The sequence below is a fragment of the Bubalus bubalis genome, chromosome 17 (assembly GCF_019923935.1).
Source record: "Bubalus bubalis isolate 160015118507 breed Murrah chromosome 17, NDDB_SH_1, whole genome shotgun sequence".
Lineage (NCBI taxonomy): Eukaryota > Metazoa > Chordata > Mammalia > Artiodactyla > Bovidae > Bubalus > Bubalus bubalis.
The window spans coordinates 28,028,123-28,045,599 of record NC_059173.1 but is presented as its reverse complement, the minus strand read 5'-3'; the positions used below and the strand labels follow the sequence as shown (position 1 = coordinate 28,045,599).

The 17,477-nt window shown below is 46.7% G+C and overlaps 1 protein-coding gene across 3 annotated transcripts in view; it reads left to right on the top strand.

The window, feature by feature from the left end:
* POLE (DNA polymerase epsilon, catalytic subunit) overlaps positions 1-17,477 on the top strand; it is a 57,570-nt gene that overhangs the window by 12,464 nt on the left and 27,629 nt on the right. For all 3 annotated transcript variants that reach the window (XM_006078254.4, XM_006078253.4, XM_044930331.2), the window contains exons 16-29: positions 35-142; positions 4,357-4,485; positions 4,561-4,663; positions 4,749-4,895; positions 5,256-5,401; positions 8,533-8,681; positions 9,807-9,899; positions 10,157-10,301; positions 13,270-13,427; positions 13,777-13,972; positions 14,603-14,817; positions 16,009-16,111; positions 16,563-16,643; positions 16,740-16,862. In XM_006078254.4, coding sequence (XP_006078316.2) covers positions 35-142; positions 4,357-4,485; positions 4,561-4,663; positions 4,749-4,895; positions 5,256-5,401; positions 8,533-8,681; positions 9,807-9,899; positions 10,157-10,301; positions 13,270-13,427; positions 13,777-13,972; positions 14,603-14,817; positions 16,009-16,111; positions 16,563-16,643; positions 16,740-16,862 — 1,896 coding nt within the window. The remainder of the gene's footprint in view (positions 1-34; positions 143-4,356; positions 4,486-4,560; positions 4,664-4,748; positions 4,896-5,255; positions 5,402-8,532; positions 8,682-9,806; positions 9,900-10,156; positions 10,302-13,269; positions 13,428-13,776; positions 13,973-14,602; positions 14,818-16,008; positions 16,112-16,562; positions 16,644-16,739; positions 16,863-17,477) is intronic.

Below are 17,477 nucleotides of genomic sequence, written 5' to 3'. Positions count from 1 at the left end.
CTTTCTCACATCCTCTCTTGGTTGTTTGTGTTAGAATCCTGCTGCCTTTGACTTCCTGCTGCAGCGGGTGGAGAAAACCATGCATCACGCCATCGAGGAAGAGGAGAAGGTGCCCATGGAGCAGGTCATCAACTTCCAAGAGGTGATGCACAGGCTCAGGGAAGTGGTGTGGGGAGGACAGTCTGTTTACATGCCCTGCCTTGCAGAGTGGCTTCTCTCAGTGGCCTATTCATTGTGCACCTACTGTGTGATAGTACTTGGTTGCCGAGACAGGACACGGGGCCTGGTCCCATGTAGTTAGGACAGGACAGTGTATTGGCACAGTGAGGGACTCGACTTTGTGTACAGGAGAATTTCACAGAGGAGGTGATGGCTTTCAGAACAAAGTGGTGGACTGATGTGGGAGAGAAAGGCAAGTGAAGGGTAGATACAACTGTGTCTTGTAGGTGGCGAGGAACCATTGGAGGCTTTTCTTTCTTTCTGTCTATAGGCTTTAAAAATGATGATAGGAGTTCCTGTAAATTACAGGGTAGAATATCATAACTGCAAAGTCCTTCACGTAGTAGTCAGAGAGCGCCATTTGCAAAGTGTGTCACATGACCAGAGGCACCAGGCACCGCCTGCTTTGCTGATCCTATTCCTTTGGATGTGGCGCATTTTGGGTCTCCATCAGGCCCTGCTTCTAGGATTGATTTCAAGAAATGTAACATATTCACTAGGCAAAGTTCAAACAAGAACATGTGTATGTGCTCTGCATAGTACAAAGTTCTGTGCAGCTCTTGTCAGCTACAGCTATCATATGCTTTGGGAACTTTCCATGAACCAACTTGGGAAGAAGAGAGTGTAGGCTGGAGTGACAAATAGGAGTTAAAGAGCAACTTGAACAAAACAAAGATACTGCTTTTTTGGTCTTGGCGTGAGGCCTGTGGGATCTTAGTTCCCCAACCAGGGATTGGACCCAGGCCCCTGGCAGTGAGAGCTCTGAGTCATAACCACTGGGCTGCCAAGGAATTCCCCAAAGATACTACTTTTAAGTCTATGAACCAATGAAATGAGTGAGAAATGGGCTGAAGGTATGCTAATTGGAGGGACGCCAGACAGTGAATTTGAACGTGGGCTTTTTCTAGATGACAGATGGTCATCCAGAGTCCCTGAAATTGTTTTCTGTAGGGTGGCCTAGGGTTTTTAGGGAAAGGGTAGCAGGTTCACCTTTTGTTCCTGAGTGACCGCCTTGGCAGTAGTGTGGTGATAGCTGGTGGGAGGTGTCAGCTGGGGGCACACAGCGGTGTCTGGCCTGTCCAGGTGTCAGTCCGTCATCCCAGCCTTCCCACTACTGTCATCTCATCGTCCCTCTCCGAGCAGCATTTCAGAGCATGCCCTAGCACAGAGAAGGATGGGGGAATTATTCTCCACATGGTTCGTTTGCTTAGAATTCAGTTAGAAACAGTAAGTATTATCTTTCTGGTATTTCCTGTTCTACTTGATAGATACTCCTTTTTTCTTCTGGTTGATTTTTGTGTAATTTAAATGTTTTCCAATCTATACTTTGAATGTCCAGAGGTTGGCAAGCTATAGTACAGAAGGGCTGTTTTTGTACAGTCAGCAAGCTAAGAATGGTTTTCATATTTTTAAAATATTTTAAAATAAAAAGTAGACTGTAGCCACAAAACCTGAAATATTTATTATCTGGTCCTTCACAGAGGTTTGCTGACCCCAGATCTAAAGGTGTTTTTTTTAAAGCCAATTTTTCTCAGAATAACTCCTAAGTACAGTAATCCTCAAGTTTTAATGTATTTCTTGTTGTTGCATAAGTTTTGGACAACTTGAACTTATCAAATAAGTACATATCTAATGTTCTGATTTAGGTGTTACATTTGGGAGAGAAAATAAAAGTATATGACTATCAGAAGCCTGTTTAGCCTTTTTTAGTTTCAGTGACTGTTTTTGTGTTTTAGGACAATATTTTTATTTCTAGAAGCTCTCTATTGGTTCTTTTTCAAATGTGCTTTATTTCTTTCTTTATAGTGAACTTTCTCTTCCTGTGTTTTATTTTTAAAAACTTTTTATTGAAGTATACTGATTTATAATGTTTCATGTATACAGCAAAGTGATTCAGATTTTTAAAATACACACATATATATTTTTTTTTCCCCCTTTTTCTGGCTGTGCCACATAGCTTGCAGGATCTTAGTTCCCTAAGCAGGAATCAAATGCGTACCCCCTACAGTGAAGCACAGAGTCCTAACCACTGGGCCACCAGGGAAATTAGTCACTAAGTCATGTCCGACTCTTCACACCCCATGGACTTGTACCCTGCCCAGTTCCTCTGTCCATGAGATTTCCCAGGCAAGAATATTGGAGTTGGGTTGCCGTTTCCTTCTCCAGGGGATCTTCCTGACCCAGGGATCAGGAAGTATTTCTTGTGTCTCCTGAATTGGCAGGTGAATTCAAGAACCACCAGGGAAGCCCGTGTGTGTGTGTGTGTACACATGTATTCTTTTTCAGATTCTTTCACATTATAGGTTATTACAAGGACTGAATGTAATTCTCTGTGCTATACAGTAGGTCCTTGTTTCTCATCCTGTGTTTTAGATTTTGTCTATTCACTTATCTTTAGCCTTATTTTACCATGTTTACTCCAGGAGGTTTATTCTCTGATGTTCTTAGGGTTCTCCTCCCACTGTGTCTGCTGTCAGTCATGGTAGGGTTTTTTTTTTTCCCCATGCTTTACAATTTTGAGACATTTTCTGGATGTGCCATGTGGCCTGTGGAAGCTTAGTTCCCTAATCAGGAATCGAACGTGCACCACCCCCTGCATTGGAAGCACAGAGTCTTAACCACTGGACATCTAGGGAAGTCCTGTCGCTCTGCAATTTTGGAATCTGCACTCTTCTTCAGCAGGAGGACCGTTGGTAGTTTGACAGTTTCTTCCTGGTTCCCCAAAAGCAATATGGGCCCGATGCCCCTTCTTACCTGGTTCCTTGGCTGAAGAGTCCCAGTGGAGACCTGTTAGTGCCTGTTATGATACACGCTCAGGGAAAATGCTTTCTTTGCCCAGAGTCCAAAATAGACATGGTGAGCAGACTTTTTGTAGTTTATTCTTTTATGGAGGCGGCTTTTGAGAGTCCTGCCTTTATTTGGGGCTCTGCATTTTGTCTCCCTTTTGTTGTGTGTAGCCTGCCCCTCCTTAAGGCAGCATGAGAAATGTGAGTTAAAGAGCTCACGGCACAGGCCTGAGGCCGCAAACCTCAGAAAGGCCTGCTGCATGGCTGCCCTTAGCCAGTGTCCAGGAACTTGGACTTCAGGAGGTTTCTCACCTTCCTCTAATAAGAATGGCTCACTCACTTGTGCTCAGGTTGTTTGTGCAAACAGTGTGGTTTGTGTTAAGCGCCCACTTTCCTTCCTGGAGTCTGGGTTTTGGTCCAGGCAGGCAGAGTTGCCTACGTGAGCAGCCCCCCGTAAGAACTCTGGGCACTGGGTCTCCATGAGCTTCCCTGGGGGACAGTGCTTTTCACAGCACTTCTCATGTGTTATCACAGCTTGTTGCTGGAAGAATGAAGCTCATCCCAGCTTGAACCTGGGCTCCTCCCGACTTTCCCCCAAGTGCCTTTGCCCTTTGCTCATTGAGCTCTGTCTTTCCCCTGTGAGTCACCAAATCTAGGGGTGGTCTTGGGGATCCCACACAGGGCCCAGCCTCTGCCAGACACCATTGAGTCAACTCACTGCTCTGATGTTGAGTCTTCTCATCACATTTGTTCTTTGGGGATAACTTAGAAGATCACATCTGCATTTACACGGATAGTTTTCTTATTTCATTTAGGATTTCCATGTGTTTGGTGTCAAGAGGGTTTTTGAGCTAAGAGCCTTGGCTGGAAACAAGTTGATTCATTGGTTTATAAAGTAATGCTGGAAACCATCTAGTATCACAGTTGAGAGCGTGATGTTTGGTCTCAGAGGACCCTCAGAGGGTCCATACTAACTTGAAGCTTCTCATATGTCAGATGAGGAATTGCAGGGACGTTGATGGTGTGTCACTTGCCTGCACTGTAGGGGCACTCGGGGCACCCAGGAAGTGTGGCTGTTGGTAATCTAGCAGGTCCCCCTACTTGCTAGCAGACGGGCTGTGCCATATGAGGCCACATATTACACATTTCTCTCCCAACCCCAGAGTTCTCTTGGGGTGGAGTCTGCTGTTTCCCATGCTGCGGTGCTCTGTCCTGTACCTCCAGGGTCTTGTGTGTTGGTGCCTGTCGTCTGTCGTCCATTTGGGACCCATGGTGTTTTCTCTGTTACTCTGTACAATCTCCAGTTTCCATCTTGGTCACCAGCCTTCACTTCTCTCCACTTTCTCTGTAGGTGTGTGATCAGATTAAGACCAAGCTCACCTCCCTGAAAGATGTTCCTAACCGAATTGAGTGTCCCCTCATCTACCACCTGGACGTGGGGGCCATGTACCCCAACATCATCTTGACAAATCGCCTGCAGGTGAGACACATTCTCATATCAGAATCAAGCTCTTTCTGCCTAAACCCTAATTGCTGTCTTCCTGTCCCCTCACAGCCCTCTGCCATGGTGGACGAGGCCACCTGTGCAGCCTGTGACTTCAACAAGCCTGGAGCGAACTGCCAGAGGAAGATGGCCTGGCAGTGGAGGGGAGAGTTCAGTGAGTGTCGGCCCTGGGGGGCTGCTCAGCAGGAAGCGGGTGGGCGGGTCTCTGTCACATCCTCTCTTCCCATCACTCCTTCTAGTGCCAGCCAGTCGCAGTGAGTATCATCGGATCCAGCACCAACTGGAGTCAGAGAAGTTCCCTCCCTTGACCCCCGAGGGCCCAGCCCGGGCCTTTCACGAGCTGTCCCGTGAGGAGCAGGCTAAATATGAGAAGCGGAGGCTGGCAGGTGAGCAGTTGGGCCATGTTGGTGTGTCACACCTTGAGGTCAGTCGAACCAGTTGTTGAAGTAGATGAGACCACTGTGAATTAGTTCGTCCTATAGGCTTCCTTTTGTCATTTATCCTTCTGCAAGTTTCTGGCTCCCAAACCCTCCTCCCTATAGTCTGTGTATTTGGTCTGTTCATACAGGGCTGCCCTTTGATGTGATTGATTAGGAACTTGTCTTTCTGAGTTTTCTGCTCCTTTGAGTTAACCAAAAAAACCCCATGTTTGTTGGCATCCATTGTCTAGCTTTCTTTGGCTGTGTCCAGGAGGCCTGTCCCCTGTGTGGAGTCTCATGTGCCCGCCATTCTCAATTGTGCTTCAGATTACTGCCGGAAGGCATACAAGAAAATCCACGTGACCAAGGTGGAAGAGCGTCTCACCACCATCTGCCAGCGGGAGAACTCCTTCTATGTGGACACTGTACGCGCTTTTCGGGACAGGCGCTATGAGTTCAAAGGTCTCCACAAGGTGAGCCTGACCTTTGTGAGGTTGGAGCAGGATCTAGTTTCTGAGGTGAAAATCCTTGCTCACCACTGTCTCGATGTGTTACTCCCAGTCTCTGAGCCCAGTGCATGCACTCGGACAATAAACATGCAGTTGTTTTTAACTTTGAAGAATTAAGGGCCTGGGGCCTCGAAGCTATTCTGAATGATTGCTTTTAAAATAATTATTTAGAGCAGTGATCAGCAAACTGCAGCTGGGCTGACCATGTTTTCCTGGCCATAAGTTATGCTGGGCATAAGTTTTCCTGGGTCTGAGCTGCGTTTGCCCGCAGCAGGGAGGGAGCAGCAGAGACTGAGGGCGAGCACTGTACACATGTGGCCCTTTACTCTGCCAGCCTCTGACCGGGGGAGTGAGGGGAGTGTGTTTACTGACATGTTTTACCAGTAGGATTAGGGAAATACACAACAATACCTCAGTTGTAATATCAGCAGGTAATTGTTTTATATTTAAGCATATCGAGTTTTTTTCTGAGACCTTCCTTCACTGCTAGACTCATTCTTCACATCCTGAACTTCCCTGATAGACTGTCATCATCAGGCTTTGTTATTATCATTGTTAACTTAAATTTTTATTATGGTAAATATGTACAACATGAAATTTAACATTTTTAAGTATACAGATCAGTGGCATTAAGTACATTTACATTGCAATTATTATTACCACCCATCTCCAGAACTCTTTATCTTGCAACACTGAAACACTGCACTCCCTTAACAATGATCCTCTATTCTGGTTTCTGTGGACTGTGAGCCTGGAAACCTCATGTAAGTGGATTTATACAGTATTTGTCCTTTTGTGACTAGGTTATTTCTCTTAGCCTAATGCCCTCAAGGTTCATTCGTGGTAGCATGTATCAGAATTTCCTTTTTAAGGCTGAATAATACTCCATTATATGGACATTTTGTTTATCCATTCACCCATCGATGGATAGTTGGGTTGCTTCCATGTTTTAGATATTTTGAATAATTCTGCTGTGAACATGGGTGTGCAGACATCTCTTTAAGATCCTACTTTTAGTTCTTTTGGGTATATACACAGAAGTGGAATTGCTGAATCATATGGTAATTGTATTTTTAATCTTTAGAGGAATCGTCCTACTGCCTCAGTTTATCTTAATTAAACTGTTGAGTTACGTGTCCATCTGTCTTCCTCATCAGATGAGTGTTGACAGTGTTGTGACTGTCCATTTTATTTTTTAGAATCTAACAGTGCCTGGCACATAGTAGGCACTCAGTAAATATCTTGTGGGGTTTTTTTTGTTGTTGTTGTTCTTTAAATTCCAAACTTTAAAAAAAATTTTTCTTCTCACATTGGATGGGAAAGTTACTGAGATATTTATGGCCTTCCCTGCATTTCTTTATCAGTCACTTTTACTAGGGACCTCCTGAGTAGCTGTTGTTCCCCTAAGTTAATAAGACACAGACGGGCCTGACTCCTTGTCCTGGGACACTTCTGGACGGCCATTCACGTCATGGAAGCTGCCAGTGCAGTGTCACAAGCCCGCCCCACAGTTCCTGTTAGCTAAGACTCATTTTTCATGGTGAAGCAGAAGGAGCTAATCTGCCAAACACAAGCCCCACAGCATGCTGGGGAGCTGAGCTGTCCATTGGCCTCTTAGAAGCTCAGCTTCCCAGGAGGTGCAGCTTGTGTGGATGCGAGAGATGGGTGTCACCATGTTGCGCCTCCCCCCCTCACCCCAGCCCCGACTGGCACTGGGCATTCCTGAGGTCCTTCATGCCCCTTCCCCACTCCCCTCAGCAGTAACAATCTGATGTCTTCCAGTGTGATACAAATTTTGTATCACTCAGCACGTTGGTTGAGCACCTGTTCTGTGCCAGACCCTTTTCTAGGTACTGAAAAGACATTAGGTGGGGAAGTAACAGTGAAATGTTCTGAAATGAAGGAGAATGCCCAGTGTTTGACCGCTGTGACAGCAGCTAGCCTAGCAAACAGAAGGAAATGCCACTCAGGCAGGAAGTGAGTTCAGATACCCCTGAGTCACATCCCTGTCTCACACTCCCTGGTGGTGACCATGTCTGCTTTATTGAGGTAAAATTGATGTGGGGTACGTCTGACCCTTTCAGGTGGGCAGTTCTATAGAGTTTGACAAATGCATACACCTGTGTAACCACCACCACAGTGACGAGAACATTTCCTTCGCAATCATTTACAATAGCACACAGCCCTTGATAGCACAGCTGTGTCCATCTTCCAGCGGTTGGTATAGTATCTGATAAACAGTTGTTGGTCCATAAGTATTGGCTAAGGAGTAAATTGTTATTCCCAGATGTTGCCTCTAAGAATGTGCACTTTGCTTTCAGCCTGTCAGTGGTTTCTGAGTTCTGTTGTTTAAGAAACCCTATAACTCAGCCCATTGAGTGCATTAATAAGAGTAAATTAAGTAACAGGACTTGGATTGGGAGCCCCTGGACCTCTTTGGTGGAGTGACGCCCCTGCCTCTGTCACTGGTCTTGAGATGTAGATTTCATCTGCTTCTCCAGTTAGCTGCCAGGTTCTGGATTCTGTTCTGTGGGGGTTGAAATTGCCCTAAGTCTGAGGTGTCAAAGTGGGTTGTTGCTATCACAAAGTATTTTCTCCTAGTCCTTAGTTTCACAAGTAATAAAAATGTAATATTGATATGTTTCTTTGTGTTCATAAGTCCTTTCAGGATATCTGTCTTACACTGGGCAGTTCTAGATTGAAAGTGTTTCAGGGTAGGTGAGAACTAAGCATGCAGACACTATGGGGGACAAGCTGATGTATCCATGTTAAATATCTCAGGTGTAGTGATAGTGTTGAGGTTACATAGAATGTCACCTGGAAATTTTTTGCTGAAGTATTTAGGGGGGTCAGGTCATGATAGTTTCAACTTGCCTTTGGTGTTGCCAATAGAGTTTTTCTCTAGAATGGAATGAAGGAAATATGGTAAAAAAAAAAAGTATCAACAGTAACCCCTCTGGTATATGGTCTTTGTTGTAATTTTTTTTTTAAGTTTTCTATAGATTTGAAAATTTCAAAATATCAAAACTTTGGGCCGATGTACAGAATGTGAGATGGAAGAGTCTAGGAGGTGACAGTCTTTGTGTGGGTTGCAGGTGTGGAAAAAGAAGCTCTCCGCAGCCGTGGAGGTGGGGGACGCGGCGGAGGTGAAGCGTTGCAGGAACATGGAGGTCCTGTACGACTCCCTGCAGCTGGCGCACAAGTGCATCCTCAACTCCTTCTATGGCTACGTCATGCGCAAGGGGTAGGCACTTGCCTGGTGGGGCCTGTGGGCACGAGCAAGAGGGGAGAGTCGGGGCCTCGTTCAAGGAGTGCGGGAGAGGGGGGGTTGGTGGGGGTTGAGGTCACACTGACTCAGGGTTCTGGGAAGCTGGGGCATTAGCACTCCTGGACATGTTCTTCTGAGCATCCCGGGCTGCAGAGCGGTTTGGTAGTCTCTGGCATACGACTAGTGCATGCGTGCTCAGTCACGTCCAACTCTTTGTGACTCCATGGACTGTAGCCCACCAGACTCCTCTGTCCACGGAATTATCCTGGCAAGAATATTGGAGTGGGTTGCCACTTCCTTCTCCAGGGCATATGACTAGTGAGGGGTATAAAGTCTTCTGAGAAGTCAAGATGCCCAGAAATGGGGGCATCCTAAAGCCAACATGGAGTGTGTTCCCAGGGTAGGGTGCCAAAGGAAGATGAGGCAAGGTGGGGCCTGAGTGTGTCCAGTGAACCAGCAGCTAGGTGGTTGGGACCTCGGCAGAGCAGGTCATTGAAGGTGAGGCCTAGCTGTTGTGGGTGGAACCCAGGAGGGTCAACATGGGTGGCCCTGGAAGAGCAAGGTGGTGGTAGGGCAGATTGGTTTGAGGGAAAGTGGCTTTGTTTATTTGTTGTTGCCTTTTAATGGCAGAGAGGGAGGGGCTGAGAGCAGGGCTAGCCTGAGCAGAGTTCCCTGGGGCAGGAGGGCCTGGCCTCGGGTCACTTGACACCTGTGAGACCTGATGTGAGTGCTGAGCCAGGTGGGCTGGTGTTTTGCCTGAGAAGTCAGAGGATGAGTGTGGGGTTTGGGAGAACAAGGAAGGCTTGAGGTGGTGCCTGGGAGAGTGGGAGGGAACTCGAGGGGGCTCTCTCAGCCACTGCCCTGGAGAGTCCTGCTGAGCTGAGGTCATGAGCTGTTGCCGTGGCAGCATGCTGCATCCTTTCAGAAGTTTCCTGAGCTGAGCACTGCTTAGAAGTAGGAACAGAGGAATATCCTCAGCACAGAGCTTAATCCCACCTTAGTTCTTCCCTGCTTCAGATATTCCCTCCTCCCAACCCTAACTCCTCTAACGTCCTTCTCGAGGGTGCCCCTCCCACCCCTCAGCTGTGACTGTCCCCCCAGGGCCCGCTGGTACTCCATGGAGATGGCTGGCATTGTCTGCTTCACAGGGGCCAACATCATCACCCAGGCACGGGAGCTGATCGAGCAAATCGGGTGAGTGCTGCACTTGGTCACCAGCTGTTGAGACTTGGCGGGGGCACGGCCTGAGGTGAAGAGGCTGGACGCAGGGGCTGAGAAGGAACAAGCTGGTGACGATAGAGCTGGAAATGCTGGAGATGGGAAGGTGTTTCGTTTTGTGGGTTCCCAGCCAGGAGGAACCTCATCCACTGTCAGGCATTGACACAGGGTTCTTGCTCTGTAGACATCCATGCCCATCATTCATGTGGTCTCATTTCTCTGTTTCTCTGAAGGAGGCCCTTAGAGCTGGACACAGATGGAATATGGTGTGTCCTGCCCAACAGCTTCCCCGAAAACTTTGTCATCAAGACCACCAATGTGAAAAAGCCCAAGGTGACCATCTCTTACCCTGGGGCTATGTTAAACATCATGGTCAAGGTGAGCCTGCATGTCTAGCAAGAACCTATTGTCTGGGGTGGGGTTCTTCGTGCCACCTCTCTTGATAGGAGTGTGGGAAAGCGGAAAGCGTTGGCCCTTACGCTGAGGTGCTCCCCTTTCTGAGTGGGTGCTCCCATTTCTGAATGTCTCTGACTTTCAGATTATCTTTCTCTAGCCTGAACATCTTGTCCAGAGATGTTGTGTTCAAAAGTTACCTGTGTCTCTGTTCCTATTTAGCATAATGACCAGACTTACAGCAAAATTGGAAAAACAGAACAAGAATTCCTGTATATCCTTTAGCCTGCTTCTCTTTATTTTTTTATTTGGCTGTGATGGGTCTTAGTTGTGGCACATGGGATCTCCGTTGCATCATCTGGGGTCTTTTTTTGTGGTGCATGGGCTTTGGAGCTCGCAGGCTCAGTAGTTTGTGGCACAGGGGCTTAGCTACCCTGTGGCACATGGGCTGTTTCCAAACCAGGGATCTGACCCACGTCTCCTGCATTGCAAGGCAGATTCCTAATTACTAGACCACCAGGGAAGTCCTGCCTGTTTCTATTTATCTTCTATAAACCCCAGTGTAATTGTCAGAACTGAGAAGTCATGCCAGCACCACACCGTACAGCTTTGTTTGTATTTCTCAGCTTTTCCAGGACTACACCCTGCATTTGGCCAGCCTGTCTCCTTAGTCCCCCTCCAGCCTGGCAGCCCCCTTGGTCTTTCCAGTCTGTTATGACCCAGACACTCTGGTGAATACTTGTCAGGTGCTTTGTGGACTAACCCTCCATTTGAATTTGTCCCTTGTTCTTCGTTACTAGATTGAGGTTATTTGGGTCTTTTGGAGGAAAAAAAACAGATATGTGCTCCATGTTGGCATTCTTGCGGGGCAGAGTCAGGATCAGCACTCCTGCTGGCTTCCCAGCTATCACGTTACAGGAACTAGTCCATGAGTCCACACTCCCAAGAGGAGTGGCAGACCCCAGCCACACAGCAAAGCATCCCAGTAATTAGTAAAGACTGTGGAGGAGATACTCTCCTCTGCACTGAGAACCTGCAGATGCGCTGTTTCACTGTGAACCTTTGCCCTCTGGTTTTAGCACTGGGAGTATCCTGTCACAGTGGGCATCAGTCTGCCCAAGGCTACTCTGTATTTCCCTCATTCTTTGTACATTATTAATTGGAACCTTTTGTAAGGAAGAGTTGTCACACTTCTCTCCTACTTTTGTTGTTAAGTCACTCAGTCCTGTCCAACTCTTTTGTGACCCCACGTACTTACTGTAGCCCTCCAGGCTCCTTTGTCCATGAAATTCTCCAGACAAGAATAATGAAGTGGGTTGCCATTCCTTTCTCCAGGGGATCTTCCCAACCCAGGGATTGAACCCAAGTCTCCTGCTCGGTGGGCAGATTCTTTACCACTGTATCAATTCCTCTTACCTTCTGGGAAGCCCCTTTCTCCTACTTAGTCTCTCACTTATCACTTTATTGAGTCATTTGTTAGGTCATTGTGGGTGTGTGGGTGTTTGCTGTGTGGGGTAACAACCCAGTTCCATCCTGGTGTGTTTTGATACTCAGCTTATTCCACTTTGGTCACTAGGGGCTCCCTCACATTAGCCCCCTGTGTCCTTGAGACACACCCTGTTATGTGGTTTGGATTTGGGTTTTGGGGGAGCTTTACTTCCTGGGAATACAAGACACTCCAGCCTCTTGTATTTCCCCTGTCCCACCTTGGAATCACCCATTTCTCCAAGGAGGCCAGGTTCCTTTTATTAGTAAGCGGTGGTAGAAACCAAGATGGGGTGTCTCTGCTGCTCACAGCAGATTGGCTAGGAAGTTGTGTGTGTGCGTAATAACCCCACATGTGTGTCTATATTTATTTCTCTGTTTATCTGCATACACATTTAAATAGATATAACATGAGCATATCGATATATCCGGCTCCAGACTATTCTCCTTTCCTTATTAGTGAGTCCTTTGTCCTATCTCTGATTTTCCCAGTGTGTGTATTTATTTGTTCAACCCTAGTATTTGTGTAAAGTAGGTTCAGAGCCGTGTGTCTGTGAGCAGTCAGCCCACCAGCTGCCGTACAGTGTTCAGTCTTTAATCTTACACCACCCACACCATGTGAGATTTGCCAGAGTTACTTAAGCCAGCCCTCTGGCAGGGTTCTGTCAAGCCATGATAGTGCAGTTGAGTTCGTTTGTTCCAATCGGCAGGCGTTCTTGGGGTCCGCCTAGATCCTCGTTGAACGTTGTTTCATTTGCTTCCGGTAAGATTCACTGTGTTGTTGTTGTTATTCATTTCTTTACTTTTGGATCTTTGTTACTGGCATGGGCTTCCCATTGCCGCGGCTTCTTTTGTCGTGGAGCGCAAGCTCGAGGGTGCGTGGGCTGCGGTAGTCGCAGCACATGGGCTCGGGAGTTGTGGCACAGGCTTAGTTGCTGCTCAGCACGTGGAATCTTTCCAGACCAGGGATCGACCTGTGTCTCTGCACTGACAGGCAGATTCTTATGCACTGTACCACCAGGGAAGTCCAAAATTCATGCTTTACAGGGAGCACTTCTATGGGTTTTGACCCAGACGTAGAGGCGTGTGTCCACCATCACAGAGCAACATAGAACAGCCTGCCACCCCAAAGGCTCCTGGGCCCTGCCCCTTTGTTGTCGGCCCTTCTCGTTAGGCCCAGCCCTGGTTCCCCCATGTGCTCTTTTGTGCAATAGTTTTGCCTTTTCCAGTGTGTCCTGTGAATTGAAACATGCTGTGTAACCTTGGTAGACCAAGCATGAAGCACTTTGGTTCATCCATGTTGGACATATGTCAGAACTTGATCCCTTTCTCTTGCCAAGTGGTGTCCGTTGTATGGAAGAGCCCCAGCTTGCTGATCCATCCACCCACCCTTTAGAGGGCAGCTGGTCGTCTCCAGGTTAGGGTGATGATGAGTGAGGCCAACCCCCTCTTCACTCTTGCTTGGCAGGAAGGCTTCACCAATGATCAGTACCAGGAGCTGGCTGAGCCTTCTTCACTAACCTACGTCACTCGCTCAGAGAACAGCATCTTTTTCGAGGTTGATGGGCCCTACCTTGCCATGATCCTTCCAGCCTCCAAGGAAGAAGGCAAGAAACTGAAGAAGAGGTAGGAATCCCACTGTCTTTATGCTTGGGAAAGGTCTAACAACTCCTCTAGTAAATGGACCAGGACCCACAATAGGAACAGACCTCGGTTCTGGTTTCTTGACCTTTTTGATTCAATTTGGAAATCTTTTCTTGACACCCACAAACTCTGTTCTCCACCTGTTATATTCTGGTTCTACAGATTGCAGGCCCTAAGTCATTTTCATTTTGGAGATCAGGGTAGAGAGATGTTTGCTGCTTGATGGATGCTAGAAGGGAGGATGAGAAAGGGAAGGAAAAAGGCAGAGGGGTGATGAGAAGCAGCTAGCATCCCAGGCTCTCTCCTCTGCTCTCTTTGCCTATGTTTCTAGGTATGCCGTGTTCAATGAGGATGGTTCCCTGGCTGAACTCAAGGGCTTTGAGGTCAAACGCCGTGGGGAGCTGCAGCTGATTAAAATCTTCCAGTCCTCAGTGTTTGAGGCCTTTCTTAAGGGCAGCACCCTAGAAGAAGTGTATGGCTCTGTCGCCAAGGTGGCTGATTACTGGCTGGACGTACTATACAGCAAGGTAAGGCTCCTCATCTGGCTCTGAGGGTCCTGCAGTCAGAGTCCTGGTAAGCAAGGTGACAGATGAACTCAAGGCTAATTCTGATGAAATCCCGTAACTTCCTTAGTGCCAGGGCTACCCCGAATCCCCCTTAAGTTTTGTGTCCAGTGACAGAAATCTGTGAAGGAAACAAATATTAGCATGATAATGAGCCAGTTGTAAGCTGTTCGACCTCAGACAGGCCCCTTGGGCTCCTCCTCATCATTGAAGAAAGTGGCTGGTTCCTCGGTTGGTCCATCTGCTGTCCAACCTGCCCATGTCTCTCTTCTTTTCTCCCTCCTGGCTCGTCCTTTCCCTGTGTTTCTCTTCCTTTTAGGATAAAAATCAATTCTTTGTCTTTCCTATTATTCTGCAGTCTGGTACTAAAAACTCAATAAATGTTTCTTGATATTTTCCTGCACAGTTTAATAAAAGTTAAGGTTTTGTGTGTGGTGTGTTGCTGTGCAGTGGTGTGAGACAGCCCTGTTACACCACTGCCTTCAGCTCATCAGGCTAGATAAACGCAGTTTCACATGGAGAAAGTCTTGGGTGAGCTCAGGCTGGTGCTCCCTTCCTCTGTGTGATATTTTTGCTCGTTGCCTCTCTCTCCAGGCAGCTAACATGCCTGATTCCGAACTGTTCGAGCTGATCTCCGAGAACCGTTCCATGTCTCGGAAGCTGGAAGATTATGGGGAGCAGAAGTCGACATCCATCAGCACGGCCAAGCGCCTGGCTGAGTTCCTGGGAGATCAGATGGTGAAGGATGCAGGGCTGAGCTGCCGCTACATCATCTCCCGGAAGCCTGAGGGGTCTCCAGTCACAGAGAGGTAAGGGTTTTCAGCGTCAAGGAAGGAATTCCTTAAGGGTCTTGGTTGCTCTCTGAAAACCTGTATCTTCTGTAGAGCCTCTGTCCCTCCATAGAGAGATGAGCTTCCTTAAACAGGGCAAGGGTAGTCAGGACTCAGAAGAAGGAGGAACCAGGCCTTGGACTTCCTTCAGAGCAGATGCCGGGAAGGCTGCTGGGGCCCTGGTGGGAATCCTGAGAGGGTATAGTGAGCTTGTCCACTCAGAGCCCAGAGAATCTGGGTTCTTGGGTGGGCAGACTGAGAGTACCCTCTCAGTCAGGCATAGGGCAGTGGGAATGTCTTGGAGGGTCTGCTACAATGAGTGTAACACAAGGTCCAGTTCAGGTTTAGGACAGAGCTCTGGGTCACTCACACACAAGCAGACTGATGCTGCACTCCTCGAGTTGGGATTATTGAACCACAGCTACATGTTACCACACTGACAGCAAGAAAAGCAGGGTGATGCATGAAGGCAGAGTGTACTTCTGTCTATTTAAGTTTACACACAGGGAAAGTACAATTGGAGTACTATAAAAGCATGTAGGGGATTGATAAGCACCAAGATAAACACTTTATTTACTTCTATATTAGGAGAGTCGACAGAGCTACACAGGGGACTTCATCGTCATCTTTATTTTTCATCCATGACAAGAAAATGGCATGGCCGGTTTGATAGAACTAGGTGGTGGGTGCACAGGTTTCTGTTCTTTCTAAGTTTCTTTATGATATTTCAAAATAACAAATACTTCTTCCAGTGAGAGAAAGAGGGGTAGTGAGTTGCCGTGTTGCTTTGCTAGTGATGTGAAAACTGGTTTCATTTTCAGGCAGGCGGTGGTCTCTGTCTATATTTTACCCAATGAATAACATTTTTAATGTTTATTTATATACATGCACATGAATATATAATTTATGTAAATACATCTGTAAATAGCTCTGATAACAGTGGTCAGACATACACCAGGTGGCCAATGGTGAGGGGTGGTGCATGAAATCATGACATTTTAATATGAAGTATTAATATTTATTATGATAAACATCAGATACAGGTATAGTTTATACAAAATAACTACATGAACTAAAAACATAGGTTACAAAGTAGGTCATAAGTACTTAGTTCCATGTAAACTACAGGAGATTTTCACATTTCTGAGTTTTTTATCTCTTCTCGACCAGGGCCATTCCACTGGCCATTTTCCAGGCAGAGCCCACAGTGAGGAAGCACTTTCTCCGGAAATGGCTAAAGAGTTCTTCTCTTCAGGACTTTGATATTCGGACAGTGAGTGCTGATTTTTTTTCCTACTCTTAGAAATTGAGGAGGAAAACCAGATAGGGCAGCGAATCCCAGACTCGGGTCATGATTTTGTCTGGGGACTTCACTCTTGATTTCCTCTTTTCTATTATGGAATACATGAATAAATAGTTACACTTTAGGGAAAACCTGGAAAAGCTAGATGCTGGGGAGGCCTTTTTAACTGTTCTCTGGGATGGACTAAGGCTTGGGGTCTGGCACAAGGTTCTACTGCTGGCTCCTTTACTTGCTCTGATCCTGGGGGATCATTTAAACTCTCCACTTCCATGTCCTCCTCTGTGAAATGGGGCCTTTCAGCATAGAATTTCTAAGAGGATTAAATAAAACACATAAAGCATTCAGCACAGTGCCTGGCATGGTGTGTTGCTGCTCTTCTGCTTTTCTCATGCACTCCATTGCTGGTTTCCTGCCTGCTCAGATTCTGGATTGGGACTACTACATTGAGCGGCTGGGGAGTGCCATACAGAAGATCATCACAATCCCTGCGGCCCTGCAGCAGGTGAGGCTGAGACCAGCAGAAACGGAGCCCAGTGTGAAACCTGGACCTGATTAAACTAACAGAGTCAGACAAGTGATCAGTATCGCCTTCATGTAGGTGAAGAACCCAGTACCGCGTGTCAAACACCCTGACTGGCTGCACAAAAAACTGCTAGAGAAGAATGATGTCTACAAGCAGAAGAAGATCAGTGAGCTCTTCGTCCTTGAGGGCAAGAGACAGGTAATGGGGCCTGGCCCAGGACAGCAGAGGCTGTGACAGTCGGGGCTGGGGCTGGGTCCTGTGGGCACCAGTCTCCATACTGCTGCTCATCATTTTGGATGCTTCCATTCAAGCATCTGGAATGTTTTTTTCTTTCTAAAAATACATATCTTGATACTTAACCCTTTAGTTCTTCTCTGTGTTCTTCTGTGATAGGAGGCTTTGTAATGCATCACTTTAGGATGAAAAGCTATCTCCATATATGATGTACTAAATAGACTCAGTAACTTGGAATGCATCACTTCATCTTGAGACTTCAGTTTTCTAAACTATAAAAAAAGCTGTTAGAAATGCAAAAAAATACTAAAGACCAGTGTAATGAAAAACATAGCTAAAATCAGAAGAGCAAGAAGAAAATTCTCAGATGCTAAAAATGGAAACTGAGCTTTAAACCAGAGAGTATACAAACTCACCTGCTAAAAACCAGATCCTCAGACTGAATTTTAAAATCAGTTATTTTCATGAGTTATACCTAAAAGGTCTCAAAAAAATTAGAAGGATGCAAAAACATATATATCAAGTAAATATTAACCAAAGCAAAGGTGATGTAGCTATATTAATGCAAGACCAAAAAAA